Source organism: Aphelocoma coerulescens, chromosome 5 (genome assembly GCF_041296385.1).
Source record: "Aphelocoma coerulescens isolate FSJ_1873_10779 chromosome 5, UR_Acoe_1.0, whole genome shotgun sequence".
In the NCBI taxonomy this organism is placed as follows: Eukaryota; Metazoa; Chordata; class Aves; order Passeriformes; family Corvidae; genus Aphelocoma; species Aphelocoma coerulescens.
The window spans coordinates 13,356,530-13,377,655 of record NC_091019.1 but is presented as its reverse complement, the minus strand read 5'-3'; the positions used below and the strand labels follow the sequence as shown (position 1 = coordinate 13,377,655).

At 39.7% G+C, this 21,126-nt stretch overlaps 1 protein-coding gene and 1 long non-coding RNA gene across 5 annotated transcripts in view; one reads left to right on the top strand and one right to left on the bottom strand.

Annotated features, from left to right (window-relative positions):
* LOC138111227 (uncharacterized) overlaps nucleotides 1–21,126 on the top strand; it is a 55,761-nt gene that overhangs the window by 28,874 nt on the left and 5,761 nt on the right. The window lies entirely within an intron of this gene.
* Nucleotides 14,046–21,126, bottom strand: part of GALNT18 (polypeptide N-acetylgalactosaminyltransferase 18) — a 235,843-nt gene continuing 228,762 nt past the window's right edge. Inside the window, exon 12 of the mRNA XM_069016615.1 lies at nucleotides 14,046–14,523. Within this exon, the coding sequence (XP_068872716.1) occupies nucleotides 14,377–14,523 (147 nt within the window). The 3' untranslated portion in view covers nucleotides 14,046–14,376. The remainder of the gene's footprint in view (nucleotides 14,524–21,126) is intronic.

The following is a 21,126-nucleotide window of genomic DNA, read 5'->3' as shown; positions in this document are numbered from 1 at the left end:
AAAGTAGATTTTAAACTATATTTATTTGTTATTTTCTTTTGAACATTTTAAAATCTTGTTTATAATGTTGCCTGTAGCCTGGATAGTCATTCTCTCCCTCAGAACCTTGTTCTTTTCTCATAGATCAACATCCTCAGCTCTTGCACAGATTTCTGTGTCCAATCCCTCACCCTGTCCTTTTGCCTCACTTGTTCTTTGGGACAAACAGCTCATGTCTTCCCATAGCAAGCTGCTCCATGCTTTACTTTCCCTTCACTCACCTCCAGCTCCTTTCCATTTCCTTTACAATTTTTCCATCCATCTTGTGCATTCCTGGCCAGCATTCTTCACAGTAGCTGTTCTATTTTCCAACTGATTCACGAGCCTGGTACAAATAGAAGTACATGAATTGGGGCCAGAAGCCTAGAATTGGGGTAGTCTTGGGGCAAGTTTGGAATTTTTAAACGTAAAGGAACTTGAAGGCAGGATTTAACCAGAGGGAATTCAGAATCTTTTAAGAACCAGTGGCATCTTCTCAGTTTTTCATCTTTAAAAAAAAAACCTAACACCACAAAACCAATAAGCAACAACAAAAGCAGCCTGGAACTGAGGAATTTTCTGCCTCTGCTTTTCAGCTTTTTATTCTCCTGTTTTTCTCCTGTACCCCTAGAAACTTTAAGATCTCTTTCACTTCATCCTCTGGCCTGTCACGCCATTGCAGCAGGCACAAATAACCTTTTCTTCCAAAGGCCTGCTCTGAGAAAAATAATTTCCTCTTGATCATGCCAGTGCCTGAATTGCTCAGCCTGGTTTAATGCTGGTGGTGTCTTTGTATTTCAGCCTGGCTTTCTCAGGAAAAGACTTGTTAACGCACAAGTGCCTCTAGACTCTGTGAGGCTGGTGCTGTCAACTTTATCTCTGCTTGTCCTCCTTGCATTCAGTACAACAACTACTGTTTCCTTGGTAGGCTGCTGCAATCATAATTTGCTTTCTTTTTGAACCTGAAACGTCCTCCCCAAGGTTCATTTTTTTTGTTACCATCTTGGCTGGATATACTCTTCTGTTTCTATTCCATTTCCCAGGTGATAAAAGTTATTTAGAAGTCTAAGTGCAGGGATGATTTGTGCCTGTGCATGTGTTTGCCTGCCTGCATGCAGAGAACTCCTGAGACCAGGCAGTGCCCTACCAGAATGTGGTATTCTCTCCCTCTGCTTTTATGTGCCTTACAAATTGTGAATTCCTCAGAGCAAGGATGATGACTCCTTATGTATTTGTAGAACAGTGGGTGTTCTGTAAGTGGTATTGCAATAATATTTATTAGAAGTGCTTCTCCTCGGACTGAATGCCCTGAGAGGACAAAATTCAAGGAATAACACCATGTTGCCCCTTCTGGAAAGTACCAGAACTCTCCAGATCTGTTTCTCATGTAAATCCCACTTTCCCAGCAGGGCTCCTCGATCAGTTCTATGCAGCAATGCTGGCTCTCAGTGCCAGGAAGGCACGGGATGAGTGGGAGCTGCCCAGAACTCGAGCTGTCTGCAGTGCAAATCCAGCTTTTGTGCACTTCTTATGTAATTTTAAAAGCTTTTATCTGTGGAGTTAGCTCTGGGAGAGAAAAAAATGAAAAGGCACTATAACAAAAAAAACCCCAAACATATTAGCATGCAACTTGGTTTCTTTATTCTTTCTGCTGCCTTACTCCCAGGCCTGCTGCACCCTCATCTCCCCCAAAAGCCAAAAGTAAAAGCTATTTAGGCTACATGTTTCCATGTTCTCAAGGAGGAACTTGCCAAATTTTAGTGCTATACTCCTGTCTGAGTCTAGGTCCCATTTATAGTGAAGTATAAAATCACCTTGTACTGCTTCCCTTTTTCCCAATGCAATGGATTTGGAAGAGCTTCTCTGTCTTTATCCTAGCACAGTATAATTTTATTAATGTTCCTAGCTGCATAATACAGTATGCATGTATTTCAGTAGTCAGCTGGATTGTCTCAATTTTTTTTCCTTAAATTTCTGTTTCACTGCTTGTAGATGAAACTCAGCACCTATATGTTTGGAGGGAATATTATAATAGTAGAGTAGGGTCTTCATGGTGATTTAAAATGAACATACACTTCAAAAATCATGGTCTAGTGATTTCCTATACTGGATTAGTTCACAGATTGCTGAATTGTCTGGACAAGTACTTCTTTATGCCTCATTTTAACTCACTGTACAACAGAAATAAATTAGTTACCTATTTCATGGGAATGTTATAAAGACTAATAAATTATTTAGGCAGGATTTTAAAGCACTGGTATTAGTAGGTGACAAGTGTTACTGGTGAAGATACTCAGATGTACAAATGGCATTTGGACACAGCAGCCATTTCTGCCTCTGAAAATGTTTCACTGGCTGCTGCTGGTAGTGCTTTGCTGTTGCATGTGACCTGGGGGAAGCTGCTTAACTTCTCTGCCAAATGGCAAGGCTCATCATGTACCTCAAAGGCATTTAATCTGCAAAGGGCTTTGAAATCCTCTGACAAGAGGGGCCCTATCAGTGAGCTTATTCGAGTTTTAAGTCATATGATGGTTATTTGAAGATGCTTCTGCCTGTGCTTCTTCCTGAATGATAAGGATGCAGGATGCTTTCTATTCCAAATATTAATTTAATTAATTAATATATCCTTTGCTATGCTCTGAAGTTACATGAGAGGGAACCAGGTGTGTGCTGAGGCTATGATCCATGCCTGCCTTAGAAGTGATATTGATTTATTCTATGGAATCCTTCACAGTTTTATTTTTATGTGACACATACCATCCTCTGTATGGTAAATAGACTGCAAAGTCAACCATTTTGGTACTACTTTTTCAAGATGTTCAGGTAGAAATCCAAGCCAAACATCTCACTGGAATGGGAGGGGAAAAGAACTTATTAGATGCTCATTTAACAGGCACTGTATGCACAGCATAGAAGCCACTCCAATAATGACTGGCCACCAACCATGACTGAGGTTAAATGTGGTGACTGACAAACACTGAGGTCAGTTGTTCAAAGGGCCTTAGAAGATCTCTGGATGGTCAGAACTGAAAACACTCCGAGTCAATAGAAAGGGGGCGAATTAGCCACAGTGTAACTAAAAGGAGAATTTCCCTCAGCATGGATTTTTGTTTCTCTGGGCAAAATTAGCCCTTGTAAAAAGACCAGAAGAAGCTTTTTTCTCAGAAGAAGCTCCCACATCTCTAGCACAGCACTCCACCTGCCAGCTCCACAGTATGTGTTATCTAGCTTGTGTTATTCACAGGATATCAGTAATGTTGATGAAGAGATGTTTTGGCGTGGTAACAACAGGAACATGCTGCTGGTGTGTTTAAAGTGGGTCCCCTGAAACCCTTGGCTTGTGATAAAGTGCTGCACCAAGCTTCTGGGGGTTAGCAAGGGTGGTGGCAGCAGTAGCTCCAATTTTTCTTCATGAAGTATGGTTCCACTGCATTCACTCAGAAACACCGTGATAAAGTACACTGAAGAGAGGAAAACCCTTGCCAGACTACTTCAAAAAGGTGTTGTTTAGGAAAGTCACTCCCCTGAAAGTTGGGAAAAATGGACTTCTATTGCTGGGGAAAGAAGGTTATTTAATGTGACTGCCACTTCAGTCTGAGTGGTGTTAACTGCTGACAAAAGGGAAAACAGGCACACCTTCTCCTCCCACTGTTTTTGAGTAGGGACTGTACTTATATGAGGGTTCAGAGAACATAACCAGTCACATCTTCAGGAATTACATCCCATACTTCTGTACCTAATAATTTTTTTGATGAAGCTGGAACTTTAAAAAGGAGCCAGGTGCAACAGAGATGTTTTTCTTCCTACAAAGATGAGCACGTGCTAAGCAAAGCCTGGGTCATGGCAGGATTCAGTGTTTAATCGACTAATCACTGAAATTAAACACTTCATGTCCTTCAAACTAGTCCAAATTTTTCTTTTCCTAATGTATTATCATAAAATGTACTGAATTTTTCGTTACAAATTTCCCTGAAAGTCCTTGTAGACTAATAATTTCCACACACCAACACCTGCAAGTGTCAGAAGTGTGGTTTCACTGAAAGCCTGCAAAGCAGTGCTTGCCAGTAGAAAACAGTGACTAAAAACTCAAAATATTTCACTCAGGCTTGAGCACCTGTCAAGGTCTGAGAAAGAATTCAAAACAATGAGTTTGACACTGTATTGTACATTTATTTGTTTATTTATTTATTTATTTTAAAACTGTGACACCTAATTAGTGCTTCTCTAGAAACACTTTAAACCATATAATGTGATACAATATTGCTGTTTTATGAACAGTCTGAATTTTGGAAAGGAAAGATTAAAAAGGTTTCTTTTTCCTTTTTTTCCCCCTTCCCCTGCCTAATTATATCCAGTCTCTTGATTCCAAGGTTGAAAACATTGACATGTCCTTTTTTTTGTTTGGTAAGTGGTAATTTATTTTTATTTTGATGATAAATGTAAATACTTCATTATAATAGTATAAAATTAAGTCTAGTATTTTGGTGAAACTGCAGCTGTGACAAAATGATCAGCAATTACAAGGTATCAGTTCTGAAAAGGTAAATGATTGCCAAGTTCAAATAGCTATAATGCTTCACCTTATAATTTTATAACATCATTAGAGACATAATTATGTAATATCATTAGAGATGGAATACTCATGTCCAACCTGGGTTCTTGCCCAGTTTGTCTTTAGGAAAACTCAGAACAACAATTTGTGTATTGCTTATTTGTAAAAATGTGATGACGGAGCTGGAAATAGCTATGTTGACTTCCCTGCTCTGAATGCATCACTCCAGAGCAGTATTTAGAAGCAGATAATTTTGGATGCTCAGTAGATAGAGCTCACAGAAGTACATTTATGCAGTGCTCTTGGTATAGAAGGCAGGAGCACAATCAATCTGGCCTGTGACTGCACCTTGCACAGCAGCCAGACTAAATCCAGGCAAGCTGAGGAACCTTTTGTCAGCTCCTGGTGTCCATTAGATTGGCTGCAGGGAACAGGGGTCTGTAGGAAATGATGGCTCACATGGGCTGTGGTGCTGTCTCTTCAAACACTTTTGCAAATGATTCCCTGGATGCAGCAGTTGCTTTATGTAAATATATACAGTGATAAGTTATAGTATACCCCATAAAACAATTCCTTGGGGTGAATTGTTGGGGAATTTCTCCTAGAGGAAGTTATACATGAATGCATATGCTGTGTAAAATTACCAGATTTCAGAAAACATTAAAAAATGAAAGTGGTGTTCTCCTCTGTTGTGTGAGGAATGGCAGCACTGGTGCAAAGTTATCTGAGCATCTGTGGGAGTGGGGAGCAGGGCTGGCCCCAAATTACCAAGCTGTCAGAATGGATATTTGCAGAACTGTGACATTTGCTATTTCCAGTACCAGCTGGAAGAACCAACTGGATCCCCACTGTGCATAGCCAGTGGCTATGGTGCAGTTTCTAGGGGACATGGAATTACTCGTTTCCTAAGGTGCTATGAATAGACAGAGAGCAGCAGTAAAAATATCTGCAAGATAATTACAGAAAATTGCATTTGGGACTTTAAACAACATAATAAATAACCAGAATGCTGTGCTAGCTCGATTTCTCTGTGACCAGCTATTAAATGTGTTAAGTTCTTCCAAGACTTTGCAAAAATCTGCGTGCAGTTCCTCTCTCCACCACACACTTCCATATACTGGAAGCTTTTCAGTCACCTTAAAGTGGACTTCCTATCTTATGCTCTCTGTACCCTCAGCACCCTGCCTCAGGTGTGGCAAAGCTCTGCTAGGCAAGAGGTAAGGCTGAACAACTGAAGAATCCCTCCTGCCTTTAAGAATTGTGAATCATTCTCTGATCCAGGAGTCTGTCACTCCACGTATCTCATGTAAGGTGCTGCACTTTGAAGCACAGATTTGTCACCCCTGTGTGTCTTGCACTTGGCCAACAATGCTTTTTATCTTCTCTCTCCCACCCTTTCCAAGTGTCTGCAGCTACAGCTGTATGTGGTTCTCCCTTCCTGGTCTCTAGCAGGTGTTTTGGGCCAAACCAGCTCTGTGGTAGCATTCCCTGTTTGTGTAGATTGGGAACAACTGAATCTCTGAAAAGTGCAGTCATCAAAAATGACAACATGTAAAAATTCAGCCCCTGTCACCTTTTTATAGACTGGTGAATAATGAGATAAAGAAAAATATTTTGATCTCTGTGGTCACTGTTGCCTTGACACTGTTGCTGTTACTGATCACTGGAACTTATCTATAAGACAAACATGGACTCAAACTACCTGTGAGGTACAAGTGATGTTTTCTACAAACAAGCTGATGTTATCTCTATTTCAGTAATTGTGTTGAGAAAAATCTTGGGCTTTATGTGTGTATGTAGGCAGGAAGTTGGAAAATCAGAAGTGGTTAGGTATTAATTAGAATTGTTATTATTCTGAAAAGTCAAAGGCAGATCTAAAATACATCCTCAAGGGTAACAGGTTTAAAAGAATTCAGCTCTTTACAAGGGTCTGCTTAGCAATAATGAACACATTGTTAGTTTGTGGACAAAAAGAAATTGTATTCCTTACTCCTATTCCAGTTAAAAGCAGTTGTTATGGCAACTATTGCAATATCTTTATTGGTATTTCTATTGTACTGTTTGGGAGAGGATAAAGCTGTTTTGCTCAGCTGCATGTGACTGAAGGAATGGGAGGCTGAGATGCCGAGTAGTAGGATGAAGATTGTGGTAATGTGTTTCAAGTTAACCTCACCCTTCCCTAGGGGAGTGGGAAGCAAGGGCTGCCCACAAATGCAGAGGCAAAGCACCAGGACACTTTTCCAAAGCTCTGGCTACCCTGAAGGCCTGGCTGCAAGTACATCCAGCTGCTTTACATGTCAGTCTTGGTAGCCAAATCTGTGTGCTGCTCCCGGGGAAGGGTGATGGCTGTCGTTTGTCGAATGTCTGGTGATCCTACTCAAATACCCGACAGGAGGCACACAGAAGCTGTTCCCTGTGTGCTTAATGGGCAATATTCTGCAGCAAGGTTTGCATTATCTCTTCGAGTGGTCCCTCAAGTCCAACAACTTCCCATCTTCCAGTTGTGAAATTAGGGTTGCTTTTGGATGCTTGTCTGCAGTTTTCCTGCAAACTTGTGTGTGCTTGTTTGGCTTCAAGCCGAACTTCGACCTGAACTCATTTTTTCCTCAGTGTGTTTGTACCAGTTTGTTGCTTCATTTTATAGTTTTCAACTTTGTCTTACACTGTTTTTGTGGTGCTTGTTACTCTAACTGCGGAGCACTGGGAGGGGTCAGAAAGGTGTTGTATAAACCATTGTTGTTTCACAGGAAACTCTTGGCAATATCATTCGTGGCAGAGGAATTTCTGCTCAGTTTTTAAAAGGCAAGAGTAATACAGGTGCTATTTCTGGGTAGAACACTGGGCATAGCAAAATCTGCTGCAAAACTCAATTTGCCTGTACCTCTGACTCATGTAGTAATCTTTAACTATGTGTTGATTCTGCGGTGCCCTTAACAGTGCAAGGCATTAAACTGAGGTAAAAGAACAGTATGGATCAATAGGCCAGAATGGAATTAACAATCAAGGGTCAGGTTTTTATTACTACATTCTTCCTGGAAAGTGCCTCACTGCAAGTGGTCCCGCAGAAATTGATATACAAGAGAAGATGATAGCTCTCAAGCTAACCTGACTATCAGGTAATATTCATCTTTCATGAATGTTTTCCATAAAGTAAATGACCACTTCTGCAGACAGTCTAAAGTCTAAGTGAACAGACAGGCTTCTGAAACTACACTGGTATAACGTGACTTGTGGGAGCTTAGACACGATAAACAACGTTCTTTCCAGATCTCTTGAGATGATGAAAGGTCCATGGGATTCAATGGAAGGTCCCAGGACCTTTCAGTCAAGGATTTAATAACTGAAAGCTTTACTTTCAAGAAGAAAAATTATTTAAATTGGCCATCCTTGACAGGAGTTATTGATTGTGAGACCAAGTAGATGAAGTCATGCTATGGAACAATAAAGTGGTTTAAATATGAGCTGGTTCAAGTCTGAACTGACATTTTGAATATTTCTGTCTCTCTGCTAAGAAATTTGGGAATAAGAGTGGCTTTTTCTTTGACTTTGTTGATGGCTAAACACACAGAAATCCAACATTAAAGTGCCTAGGCACAATACACACGGGTTAGAAAAATGGAGGTGGCACACTGTGTTCAGCTGCAGGCAGAAGGATTAGGTATCTAACACAGAATCAGCCAATGTGGCTTCCAAGTAATTCAATAGAAGCTTGGACTCTGCTTTCTAAGAATAGGAAAGTAAGACAGATTAGAATAGTGATACCTGCCAGAAATTAAAAGTTACCTTTGATACAGGTTTTGTGATTTAGTGGTGTTTTCCTTTCCCTTGTGTAATGTGTACCCAGGTAAAATGTGCTCAATAGCAAAGCATGTGAGGAACACTCAAAATCAAGGTTATTCACTTCTCTACTGTGATGATCTTTCTTCATCTCTTAATAAAAGAAGCTCTCCCTAAATGGCTGCCAGATTTGAGTGGATATGTTCAGCAAAAATGCTTAAAGCATGAGACCTGCTCTGAAAAGTGCTGTCTGTACGATAACTTTTAATTCATGTCTTTGCAGTACTTTGCTTGTACTTTTTCTACTGTTTAGAAAGGTGTTCTCAGCAACCACTGTGGCTGGCAAGATCCTTTTTGTGCACAGGATCCTTTTTGTGATTGTCACTGCTTATTCAAGGTGATCAGTAGACATGTTTGGGATGTATTTTCAGGATCTCCTCTTTAATTGTGAGCATTTCCATTCCATTTAACTCAAGTGATACTTGTTATATAGCCAATCAATGTCTAGGAGAATATAGAAAATTATAAAATAATGGTAAATAACGAAAATACTATGCACAGAAAACCCTTATTAACAGAGGCTGAAAATAAGAATGTAGCATTTGGTGTTTTGTTTTGAATTGGAATGAGTGCACTTGTTATCTCCAGCAAAATATCCACAACGGGTATGAGAATAACTAGCACTTATGGGTGCTTAAATATGGGTATTTCCTATCTGTGTTTGCAGAAAATGGGCAGATCATCCTGAGGTTAGCTGTTGGTATGCCAGGTCTAGAGCAAGTGTTGAAGAGACAATGAGAGAAGGGCAATGAGAGAAGGCAAGGGAACTCTATCAGTCCAGATGGCAAGCTGAGGCTCACGACATTCTTTGTGTGTGCTCACAGGAGCTTTGGTTCTCTAGGAGTAAGAGAGAGTCACTGTTTTAAAATTTTTGCCTGTTACTGTTTATTAAAAAAAAAGTACCACCCACACAGACTTCTGACCAAGAATGTCAGCAGAGTTTAAAAGCTGAATTTAACTCTTACACTTTTAGGTCTGAGCAGTCACCACCTTCTAAACTGCGGTCCAGTTTAGTTAGAATACTCACTTTCCTTCCTTTTAAAAGCTGAATGAAAATTTCATGCACCTTTTGCAACAAATATATATTTGTTGTTTTCCTATCATAAGATGAAAATATATTCTTGTAATTGAAAAATGCTGTCCTGTCATATATGCAGCTCAAATGAGGCTACTTCACTGAAAAGAATCTATTATCATGAAAAGTATATTTTTGTGGTGCTAAAATTTTTTTTCAGATGGTTTATCACAAAAATCCCCTCAGTCTCTTCAGAACAAGACTGAATAAAAGTAAAATAGTCAGTTTCTGGTAAAATAGTCACTTTCACCTGACAGTGCAAAGCTAATGTTAGTCAGTAAACAAAAATACATGGCTTTGCTGTTTTAGAATGTAGATAGGAATGACAGACCTGAGACTCAAGTTCTGCACGTTTAAGTATTTTTAAAGCAAGGTGTGTAGCAGGGGGGAAATTTAAGAAATCAGTAGAGAACACACTGTTCCATGAAAGCCTTGCTAATTGCCCCCTGAGCCTCTGTGTTAGCACAGCTCTTTTGTATTCTGGTTTTGAGAAGTTACTGTGGAAAAATTCTAACATTTACTTGAACAAATGTTGAAATAGGATGATGTTGTGTTCTACTCTTTTTGTCAGTGTTAAAAACAGATGTAGTGCTGAAGGTGTTCTGGGTAGCAGAGTGATATAATTGTGAACCAGACCTGACATTTTGGTGTCTTATCTGCATGTCTTTAAGACTGTAGTTGGATAAAGTGCACTTTAATGTGATTTTTCTTTTGTTGTTGTTATTATTGGCTCGAAAGTGGTTTGAGTGTGTACATGCATGCTTATATTTTATATAGAAATTGATGTATGTTTGGTGGTGTGGAAATACAAACACACACACACACACACACACACACACAAATATACATAATTTAGGTCTGTAAGCAAAGTTGTGGTACCATCTATTTAAGTATGACCTTAAAATGTGTTTCCCTTTATATCTCCAGCTAAGTAAGTATTCAGAGCTACCCAGTATAAAATAACACATGACAGCTACTTGCTTATTTTGCAACTACCTCTTGATTAACATACATAAAAAGGCTCAGTGATGGGTTTTGACTGATTAACTTCTGTTTGGAAAAGACACAAGAGGCATGATGTTGGAGGGTTAAATTTTGGTCTTTCAGAAAGATGAAACCAATAAAACCTGCCTTTTCCATAGCAAAAGAGGACAATCCTAAACCCTGCTCTGCACAGTGACTCCCAACAGGTGTTGGCAAGCCTGGAAAGATCAGGCAGGGAAGGATAATCTTGAATTCTCCTGTCAGAGTTCCAGTTGGGAATGAGCAAGCATGGTGTTGGTAATCCATGCTCCTGAATCCCTGTAGCTTTGTAAAAACAAACATATAAACAAATAAAAGAATAAATTCCTAGAACCTGGATCTCTTCTGAAGACTGTACAGCCCATCTCCAGAAGTATTACCTAGGGATCTCTGATACAAGCCAAACCCTAACACCTTCTCCCTAAGGATGTAGAATTGAATCTTTTCTGCATGTTGTCCTCACGTCACCAGCACAGCTTCTTTTCTCTTTGGTGCTGGTGCCTTGCCCTACGTGCTGATGTGATGAAAGAGCACACACTGGGAAACCTTACAGCCTTGGGAAGCCACTGTATGTGACATCCTGATACGAGTGAACATACCTGAGAAGATAGATGTTGTCCATAAATATTTAAGCAAGTACTATAGGAAGAAGGCCTAGGGTTTCTTGAAATGTTATGTTTCCTTTAATTGTCAGTATATCCTTATCAGCTGGTAGATGTGGTAGATGTACTGCTGTTATTTGTCAAGAAACACTGATCAAAATATATGGGAATAGTTGTCAAGCAGCAGGAGGAAGAGGGAGCTGACTGGATATTTCTGGTCATCTTCATCTCTGACCATACTCAGTTGATGACTTCTGGAATGATATTCATTTTTCCCCTTAAGTGCTAACCTTTCCTCTTTAAAACAATTAACACACCCCTTCCTTGCCCCCCCCAAATACAAACAATTATTGTTAGGGAATTTTTTTTTTTTACCTTTTGAGGCACCTGATGCTTGAATAAGGTTCTATAGTTTTCCAGAAAGTGAAGATGAGTTTCATTTTCCACTTGGTACTTTTGATTATTTGTCTTTTACAGTGTGAGGCAGTGCTCCTATATCTATGTAATTGCTGTGCAGCTGAAAAAGAAAGTGGTGAGGAAGCAGTTCATGACTAAGAGTGTCCAGTGAAATGTGGCCACATCCTTCAGTTCTGCTTGTGCTGTTCTGTTTTTCTGAGAGGTTTGTCAAGGAACGTCTGTTCAGAGAACTGAGATCTCAGAAGGTGCACAATAAAGGTGATGCTTATGTACACTCATAATTTTTACTGTACCCCTTTAGTAAGCTTACCCACAGATTTAAACCCCTTTCCCTTTTACTATGTTATCACATAAAAATGTTTGCTCCATGATACAAAACAAAGGGAAAAATATATTATAAAACATGCATTTTACCTATAGCCAAATTGCTGCAGTATAAAGTAATGTTTCAAGTCCAGATTTATGGGATTTCCCACTCCAAATGTTTATTTTGGTAATTCTGCTGTAGTTACTAGGATTGCTGGGTGATCAAATTTAAACCCACAGCCACCACTGAGGGATTCTCTCAAGAAGAGTGTTCCTGAGTGCAGGCCCCATGGGAATCAAGGGAAGCAGCAGCCTTGGAGCTGCTGTGTAGCAGGGAGGTACGGCTGGACAGCACAGGACACGGGTGCTAGGACAAGGAGCAATGGGTTCAGACTGAAAGAGGAGGAATTTAGGTTAGAGATATGGAAAAATTTTCTCACTGTGGGGGTGGTGAGACACAGGCTCTCATCCAGAGATGCTGTGGATGCTCCATCCCTGGAAGTGTTCAAGGCCAGGCTGGACAGGGCTTGGAGCAACCTGGGATAGTGGAAGGTGTCCCTGCCCATGGCAGGGGGGATGGACCTAGAGGTCTTTAAGATCCCTTCCAACCCAGGCCATTCTATGGTTTGGCACAGTGATGAGGTTCACTTAAGTGAGGTGTGTCTTGGTTTGGTTTTTTTTCACTTGGCAGTGACCATCAGCACACTGCTGCAATGTGATCAGGAGTAATTTCTATCTTCTCTGGGCAGATTCTAGACATAGGATACTCATTTGGGCATGAAATAAAACTCTTCAGAGCTCAGCACCTTCCTTTCACTTTTGTCAAGTCTTTGGCAGGTATCTCCCTCTAGTACTCATAAATAAAAACATGCCCAGACCAAAAAGTGAAGGCCCACAGTAGCGAGCCTGGAGAAATCAAGAGGAGACTGGTTTGATCCATAGCATTTGTTTTTTCCTTATGGCTGCATCTCCGTGCACTGAAGTCTTGGTTATCTCTGCTGGAAGGAAGCTCAGTTTGTCTCCTGCCACTCTGCATGTGTTCTGTGCTTTTCCTCTGTCTGAACATGCAGTTTCTTCCTCATTTATCTGGAATGGCTGAATTCAGTTCTGCTCAAAATGGCTCTGCATTTTAATTCCAATTTTAATGTGATTTGTTTTTACTCAAACAGGGCTGAGGGGGCTCCAAGGTCGGTCAAAGGACAGGTGTTCAGCCCATCTCCACCTTTTCTCCTGTTGTTGGCTCAGGGTTTTTCTCTTTGAGAAGCAGATGTATGGTAATTATGCATCTGTCTATATGGTAAATATATATAGTAGAATACCTAAAATTAATGTACCACAAGACTTATTGAAGAGCCCCAGGAGACAATGCTGTGAGCTGATCCTGTACATGAAGCCAGCCTGTAAAAGACAGTCTGGCACATAACCAGCTCCAAAACAGGTTAGGACTGTTGCTTAAGGTAGCAAACAGAATCAAAAGAACAAATAGAGTAATAAAAGAGAAAGAATTTACATACAAATAAAAGCAGCTGGAAACAGACTCAGTAATCCTAGTGTTCTGGTTTACCTCATCAAATTTTCTCTCCTCACCAGTCTTAGCTGAGATGAAGTGATAGGGAATTGCATTCGCACTTCTTTCGAGGCAGGGAGAAAGGCAGAGTGAATTCATACCTTTTTCTCTTCGATGGAGCCAAGTCTGTGGTGGCCAGGGAACAAGTGCATTTAAAAAAAGGAGTTGTAAGAACAATGAAGAATTGGAAGGAAATGAAATTCAGGCCAACCCACTGAGAAATGTCAGGGTTTATATTTTATTTTTCTTCCAGTAGCTGCCGCTTCTCTCTTGTAGCTTTTTTCCTCTTCTTTTTAACAAATTCTCTTCCCCATCTCACTTGAGCCCTGGGGTTCTCTCTGGGGTTTTACTTAGTGGTACTGGAGAGGAAAAATACCTGGGGGCATATTATATACCTCCATACACCACCCCTTCCCCCCATATTTGCACACTAGTAGCTACAGTGGCCTAGACAGATCTCTGGAGAGGGAGAGTGGAGAAAATCCTGCCTCACTGTAACTACTGGTGTGCAGGTAGAACTTTCTGTCACAGGTCTGGAGAATTCTGATGCTCTGCAAAAACATGCTGAGGTCAGGCTTGGGTTAATGAAAGCAATGAAACCAGCACTTAACCTCCAAATGGATTTCCATGGAGACAGCTAGACAGTAATAGTGTTTGGACTTTTTTATTCAATAAAAGTTTGAGTTATAAATATTCTCCATTTGCTTCGTATTTACAGTTGTAAAATATTTTAGGATAGCCTACCCGTCACCTGTCATTCAGCATCTCTATAAATGTCATGAAAACATCATTGTGAAATAAAAACATCTTATTTCCAGCCCACAAACCCTATTTCCACGCACTCACAAAATAAAATCAGAGACAAAAAAGAGGAGAGAAGGAACTGGGGGGATGGGGAGAGAGAGGAATACAGTACAGCAGGCGACAATGCAGTATTTGCTACACAGTAGCAAAAGAAATGGGTACAAAATTTAGTCTGCTATGATGACAAGCTTCTCAGGACATTTGTTATGGACCAGCGCTGTCCAGTGCACTTCTGAAGGACCAGTTGAAATCCAAACTCATTTTCATTGTTTTCCTGCAGTTCCAGGCAGCGCTTGGATTTTCGGTTCTGGATAGGACCTCCCTTTAAAGATGGGGAAAAAAAAAGAAAAAGAAGTGTTAGGGTTAAACATTGTGAACTTGTTGCATTGCTACTGTGGGGTAATATAAATGATAGAACATTCCAGTGTCTGTCTACTGTGAAAAATGTTCCAGTTAGAGACAAGATAAGCGTTGGATTTGGAATGAAGGTTCCTTTGTCACAGGCTGGTTTAATCTCTGAAGCAGTTTGCAATAGTCTCAATTGCCTGGTTTCCATTTCAGCAAATGGGATTCCTGGAATTGAGCTGTGTTTCGAGCCATGCATCTTAACCATGAGCCAAAGCTTTCCTGTTTGCTTCAGTTCCCTAATTTTGTGGCTTTGTTGCCCTTCTGAACACTAAAATAAGTCAAAAGAGAACCAGGATTTTGGCCAGGGGTGTGCTGTATAAAGGAAAAAATGCAAAAAATTGTTTACTCCTTGAATACTAAATGTCTTTTATAATTATTGTTACTAATCCTCAGTATTGATTCTGTTCAATTCCCAGCTTAATGCTGCCTTATTAAAGCCCTGCCTTCACTTTTGAGTTGCATCAAGCTTTAAATCACTGCTACCACACAGTTAACTACAGACCTCAATTACAATTAAATTGTCACGCATAAATCACATTTTTCCCCCCTTTAAATCTGTTTTCAGTTGGTTCTTTCCTCCTCTCTTCTGTCTAAGGAAGGCAATAAATAACTTGTACGCATTAGTGTCTGGGAGGTTTCTTCCAAGATACATAGAGTAGAGGAAGTACACAGAAGTCTGAAAGTGGCTTTCTCTAAAGTATCTTGGAGTTGTGTAGAGAACTACTGGCTAAATCTGCAAATCAAAGAATGTAGTCAGTAGAGATTAGTACACCTGAAGTATGGAAAGAGCAGAAGCATTTAAATTGCTTATTTGTACCATAGGAAAAAAAACCAGTTGCTGTAAAAAACCCAAACCAAACACCCAACCCCATACAAAACCCACCACCTCATAGTTTTTTTAAGTCTGTGTTATGCCTTGCATTATAAAGTCGTAACTGGGAAAGACTTCTGTTCTATTCACAAGGATACTGTGAAACCTCATGGAAGGGCTGTTTGCTGTCTCAGAGCAGGCTGTTCCCCAGACAAGGGCAGCTTGTGCCATTCAGTACAGGTTCTGCTTCAGACAGGTGGCTGGGGGTCTCCTCCCATCCCACCAGTAATGCTTAGCAAGTACTTTCTCTAAGAAGTGACTTCTAAAAGAATTTTTTGGGCCTGGCTAATGAAATAAAGAATAAGGTTTGAAAGTTCCACATTTTAAATAGCTTTGGGTAAGAGGGACCATTTCTAGAATAATCCACAAAAATTCAAAACATGAGGCTCCCTTAAAGCCTCCTGGTAGGTCTATGTGCAGCCTTGATACAATTTCCACTGATTACTTCAGTAGACAGACAGGCTTGCAGAGGCATTTTAATACACCTCCATGATGAAATGCTGACTGAACTGTATTTTCCCACAGCTGTGTAATGGTTATTGGCATTTGTATTAATAACAGCAGTTAAATTTGGGTGTCTGGTGGGAGCCTAAACCCCAAACTACCCAAAAGCAATAAAACTGCATGACATACAAGAAATTTGAAGAAACTAGGTTTAAAAATGTATCAAAGCTTTATTATATGGTATTCGTTCTCTTATCCCAGATACTCACCCTACATCCACCCCCTCCATTCTCATCCCCTCACTCCCCTGGTTACTTTGGCCTTCTAGAGATCATTGTAGTGAGGTTGATTTTGTTTTTTCTTCTCCAAGTTAATTTAATGAGCTCTGAACTAGGTTACTCACATGTAAGAGTCAGAGGAAATGGATATTTTCTCTTTCTCATTGTGAAAGGAATAGTTATCGTGTTTTCTTCTAGAATAACATACCCTTTCTATTCTTGATGAAAGCTGTGGAGTGTGGTTTTCCACTGCATGGACTCAGCATTGCATGGCACCCAGTCAGCTCCCTGGGAATTGGGAATTACAGTTTACAGGTGTTCCTGCCTAAACCCAAAAATCGAGATTAACTTCCTTGTGTTTCCAACTGATGCTGGAGGAGCTTGTGTTGCTGTTAGCTATGTAAATTAGCTCTGTATCTTTCATTTATTGGTTGTCCCTCATCCCAGTTTCAGTGTCTGAGACATCCTCAGCTCAGATCCTGTACTGGAAGCTGAGGAAGGCTGTCCCACTTTGTCTTGTTAGAAAACTAACTTGTTCAGGTCCATTGCTTCCCTGATTTCTGGCAATCAGGGGCATGACTCTCTGCATGGCACCTTTAGGCTTCTCCTGTCATTTCTAACTTACTGGCATAAGGGGAGGCACAGAATTCCTTCTCTCCATTTTTTGTGAAGCACGGCACTTGGAGCTCTGTGAGGCAGAGGGAGGCACAGCATTAAGATTTAAAGACTACCATGTAGAATTGGAATTTTTCTGCCTAATTCCCATTTGTTTCAGTGGTCAAGGGTTTCCTTCATTTGAATGGGCCCAAATGCCTTGTGGATTTGGGGGTAGAGGAAGGAGGATTTTCACAGTGGAGATGATGTTTTTTCCTTTATTCTAAATCTTGTAGAGCAGACCTAGGTGTTACAGTAAATGTATTCATGAGAAACACTTTAATACAGGAAGCTACACAAACAAAGTGTAAGCCACTCCTAAGGAGAAACAAAACAAGCAAGAAACAAAAAAAGCATATAAAAAAGCCCCCTTACACTCCTTCACTCTTTCTGATGTGCCCTGGTGTGAAATCTGGCTTCTGTTTAACAGAAACAAGTGAATTGGGAGATAAAAAGCCAAGGAAGCTTTTTGATGTGTGGAAAGTGCTCTGCATTGGCTACTGAAAACCACCCTGCTTGAGTACATTGGAGCTGCTGTATGGAATATAAAAGAGACACCAAAGTTAAGTAGTGGCTAATATGTGTGAACTGAGTGTTGTAGAGAGCCCAGATGCTTTTGGCAAAATGTGCTTTTTTTAACCACAAAAGAGAAAAGTGAAGGCTCAAGCCCTGTTAGGAGCTAAGTTGTTCTGTTTCTAAGAGATGTGAGGCCTGTGCAGAGCCACTGCCTCAGCCCTCACAGAGGATGCAGTGTACACAGCTTTAGTTCTTTCCAGCAAGCATATAAGTGAAAGAATTGCTCTGAAGTACAGGGAGGAAAGTTTGTATGGTACTTACATAAAATTTCCTGTTATTTTTCTATTTAACTGCATTTGTTTTCATCCTTTCATATGCCCAGTACAAGCCTGGGACAGTGGTATTGTCCTGTCAGCCCTGGGTTGCTGACAGTGCCCCTAATACAGGTTGCAAGGCCTGAAGTAGTGAGCTGTGTAAGGATTAAAGCAAGTGAACTGAGTAACTCCAGTGCAGTGAGCAGGCAGGACTGAGGCAGCAAAGGCTAACACTGTATTTTGCTCTTCTAGCTGGCCTGGCCTCCAAATTACACCATTCCTGAATAGTTTCTTCAGTCTGGTGTCATCATTAGCATTTGGAACCCGAAAGACAAATGCAGGCAAAGGTGTCCTTTAAGTTAATTATTTTTTGCCTTTTTTTTTGGTAAGCATTTAGCCAAACTTGTATAAAGCTGTCATAATTGGATTTTACTGTGTGCTTGGCAACATGGTTTATTGTGTTACTACACTTCAGGCTCAGTGAAAGGCAAGTTGCCCATCTGGGTTCCTTTCCCCATTCTAGGCAAGACCTCTATTTTCCAATTTAAAGGCAAAAAATTGCTAGCCTAGGGTAATGTCTTTAATCATGAGACATTAAACATAATTCTGTAGGCTGAAACAAGTTTCAAGAGGAATTCTGTGCAATTGAACAGAATTAGGATTAAGATCACTGGTGATGAGAGGCAGCTCAATGGCAGTAGAAGTCTCAAGAGGATAAATAAGCATCCAGGTGAACTATTCTGTGAAAAATAGAACATATCAGCTAACAAGTTTGACTGAAAACTGCATGGTTTTTGCAAAGCAAATTGAAGGAATTCCTGTGAGAAGCACAAGTGTTCTCAGCTCCTGCTGGTACTCAGACACACAGAAAACTGATTGAGTGCTTCAGAAGTGTACTTTTAATGTTAACACTATCTCAAGGCAACATCCTGCTACACAGAGTAGAAAGCAGTGCTTTTGGGTTCCTTTAGAGTAACTGTACTTGCTGCATTTCTACTGTGTGTAAGGGGTTTCCTTCCCAGTCTTCCCCTAAAGCAGAATTTATCCAATAATATGGCACTTAAGAACACTGTTTGATGTGCCTGCAAACCCTTGCAGTACCAAGTTGTGCAAAGTAATTAGACAGTTTTTCCTGAACTGTTCTATGGGTTTTGTTTTGGTTTATTAGGGGTGCTGGATGCACAGTTACCAAACCCAATCACTTTAAAAGACCTGATCACTTGTAGAAATGAGGGATGTAAAATGAGTACTGGAGGTTGGTAGCATTACTGAAAATCAGACTGACAGCTATTTTTAAGGAGTTACTCTAAAGTGAACACTTTTCCTTACAGAGTTTAAACCTGCTTTTTGCTCATCACATTAAAACTCATATTATTCTGCCTAAAAGAGAAAAAAAGATGCTCTTACCTGCTTGCCTAAACATGGATATTTCAGAGAAAGGTCTTAAAAGGTTAATAAGTATATCCAGCCTCATATCACATATACTTTATAGATCGTTGCATTCTCTAGTCTATTAATTTTCTATTTGGACCTCAATCAGTGACCTCAAATATTTACATGTTCACTCTGCCTTTGAGGCAGAAACTCTCATCTTCACTGTTGCTTTGATACATTTGAATCAAAGAATTATGGTGAGATGTATGAGACAGAGATAATCTCCACTCCAAACAGAACACTTGATATCCTCCTGCATTTCCCCAGAATACTGGGGTAAATTTTCAGTGACTGTTAGTACACCAAATTTAATCCTAAAGAAAATTACTTACTCAAATTTTACAGGGTGTTTTTTCCTGTGTGATTCACTTCTGTACGGATTGAAGCAGTAAGAAAGTGTTCACAGGAAGAAGGGAATAATTTATCTCATCCAGTAATTAATGTATTTTCAGTATTGCCCATTGCTTGGAAATATTGGATGATGTTATTCAGTTTAGATTTTCTGCTTTTTAGCTGTATAAAGGGTATAGATATAGATAATACAGAGGTAACTGATTAACTCCTTGAATCCAAAGCAGTGTGACAATTTTTCCAACTCTTTGTCTAACAGGTATGCTGTAAATAAAGGAGGCTCCATAACATATCTTTTGTTGTTCAAATATTTCATCAATTAATTTGAACTATGTGAATTGAAGTATTTCTCATTGAAGTATATTGTTAGCTGCTCTTATTCAAAGATGTGCTTCCTAATATATTTTATATGACTACTGTGAAAATAAGGTGCATTTAACTGCTTTTTGTGTATATGAAGTATCATATACAGCAGGGTTATATATTAAAAATGTATTGTTGTTTGTTCAGCTATTTAGATATTTATTTACAGGGTAGATAAGTAAGTGAGAATTTTTACAAGATACACTTAAAATGTGAATTTATGTTTCCAATACTAAACAAAACTAATTACCATATACAATGTAAACTTAAATGGTGTTCTAATAGGGATCAGCCAAACCATTTCTTAAGGAAAACGCAATTATTTTTCCTCCTCCTGCACTCAGGTTCTGTTGTCAGGTAGCCACCCAAGCACTTACATCCACTTGCTGGTACTCAGTGTGTAAATACTGTGAAGCATCCTCTGGCAGTGGGATTAGACACATCATTCAACAGTTGCACCACTTTAATGTCTACATCACGATTTTGCCTCATTCCTCTCCCAAGACATCTGAGTGCTCAGGTTTTACATGATCTTAAATGCTACATTTTCATAATGTTGCAACAAATTTTTAATACTGCAGCTGTGACAAATCAAAGGATGCAGCCTCATCTGTGTGTCCAGACCAGGTTTTAGTAACTAGTGGTCTGTGCAATTATTTTCTGTTTTGTTTACTCTAGATTGAATGGTCTGATTTGCTTACTCTCTCCAGGATGTAGAAATACACAATACCGTTAATTAAGGTATTAAACCAAAAGCAATTAAACCTGGCACAAGGAAATGCAGCTTCATACAGAGAATGTAACTGGAATAGAAAACAAATTACAGAGATACAGCATAAAAATCAGAAATGGAGTGTGGGAATTTATACCTATCACTAACATTTCTCCACATATATCACAAATTAATAACAGATTGTGTTATTTATTAACAGTCCTGTGAATAGCAAGGTTAAGAAAAGAATACCTTAAAAATAATTTTATTTAAGCCTTCACTAAAATACCAACAAGTTCTTCAGGATATGATAGCTGGAAATGTGTTTTACTACAGAAAATTTGGATAAGACTAAGAAAATGGAAGTTTTGGAGTAGAATTCATTAGCCAGAGTAGAGGTATTTTTCAGAAAGTAAACATGAATTATTATTATATCAGCACTGGCCAGGGAATCTTCCTGACATGCTAGAAAAACATCTGCAGAAACAAGTATTGTAGGTATACGATGTGATTTTTGGAATTAATTATTGGACTCTGTTTCCAGGGAGGGGGGTGTGGGTGTGGTAGAATGGAAAGCAGA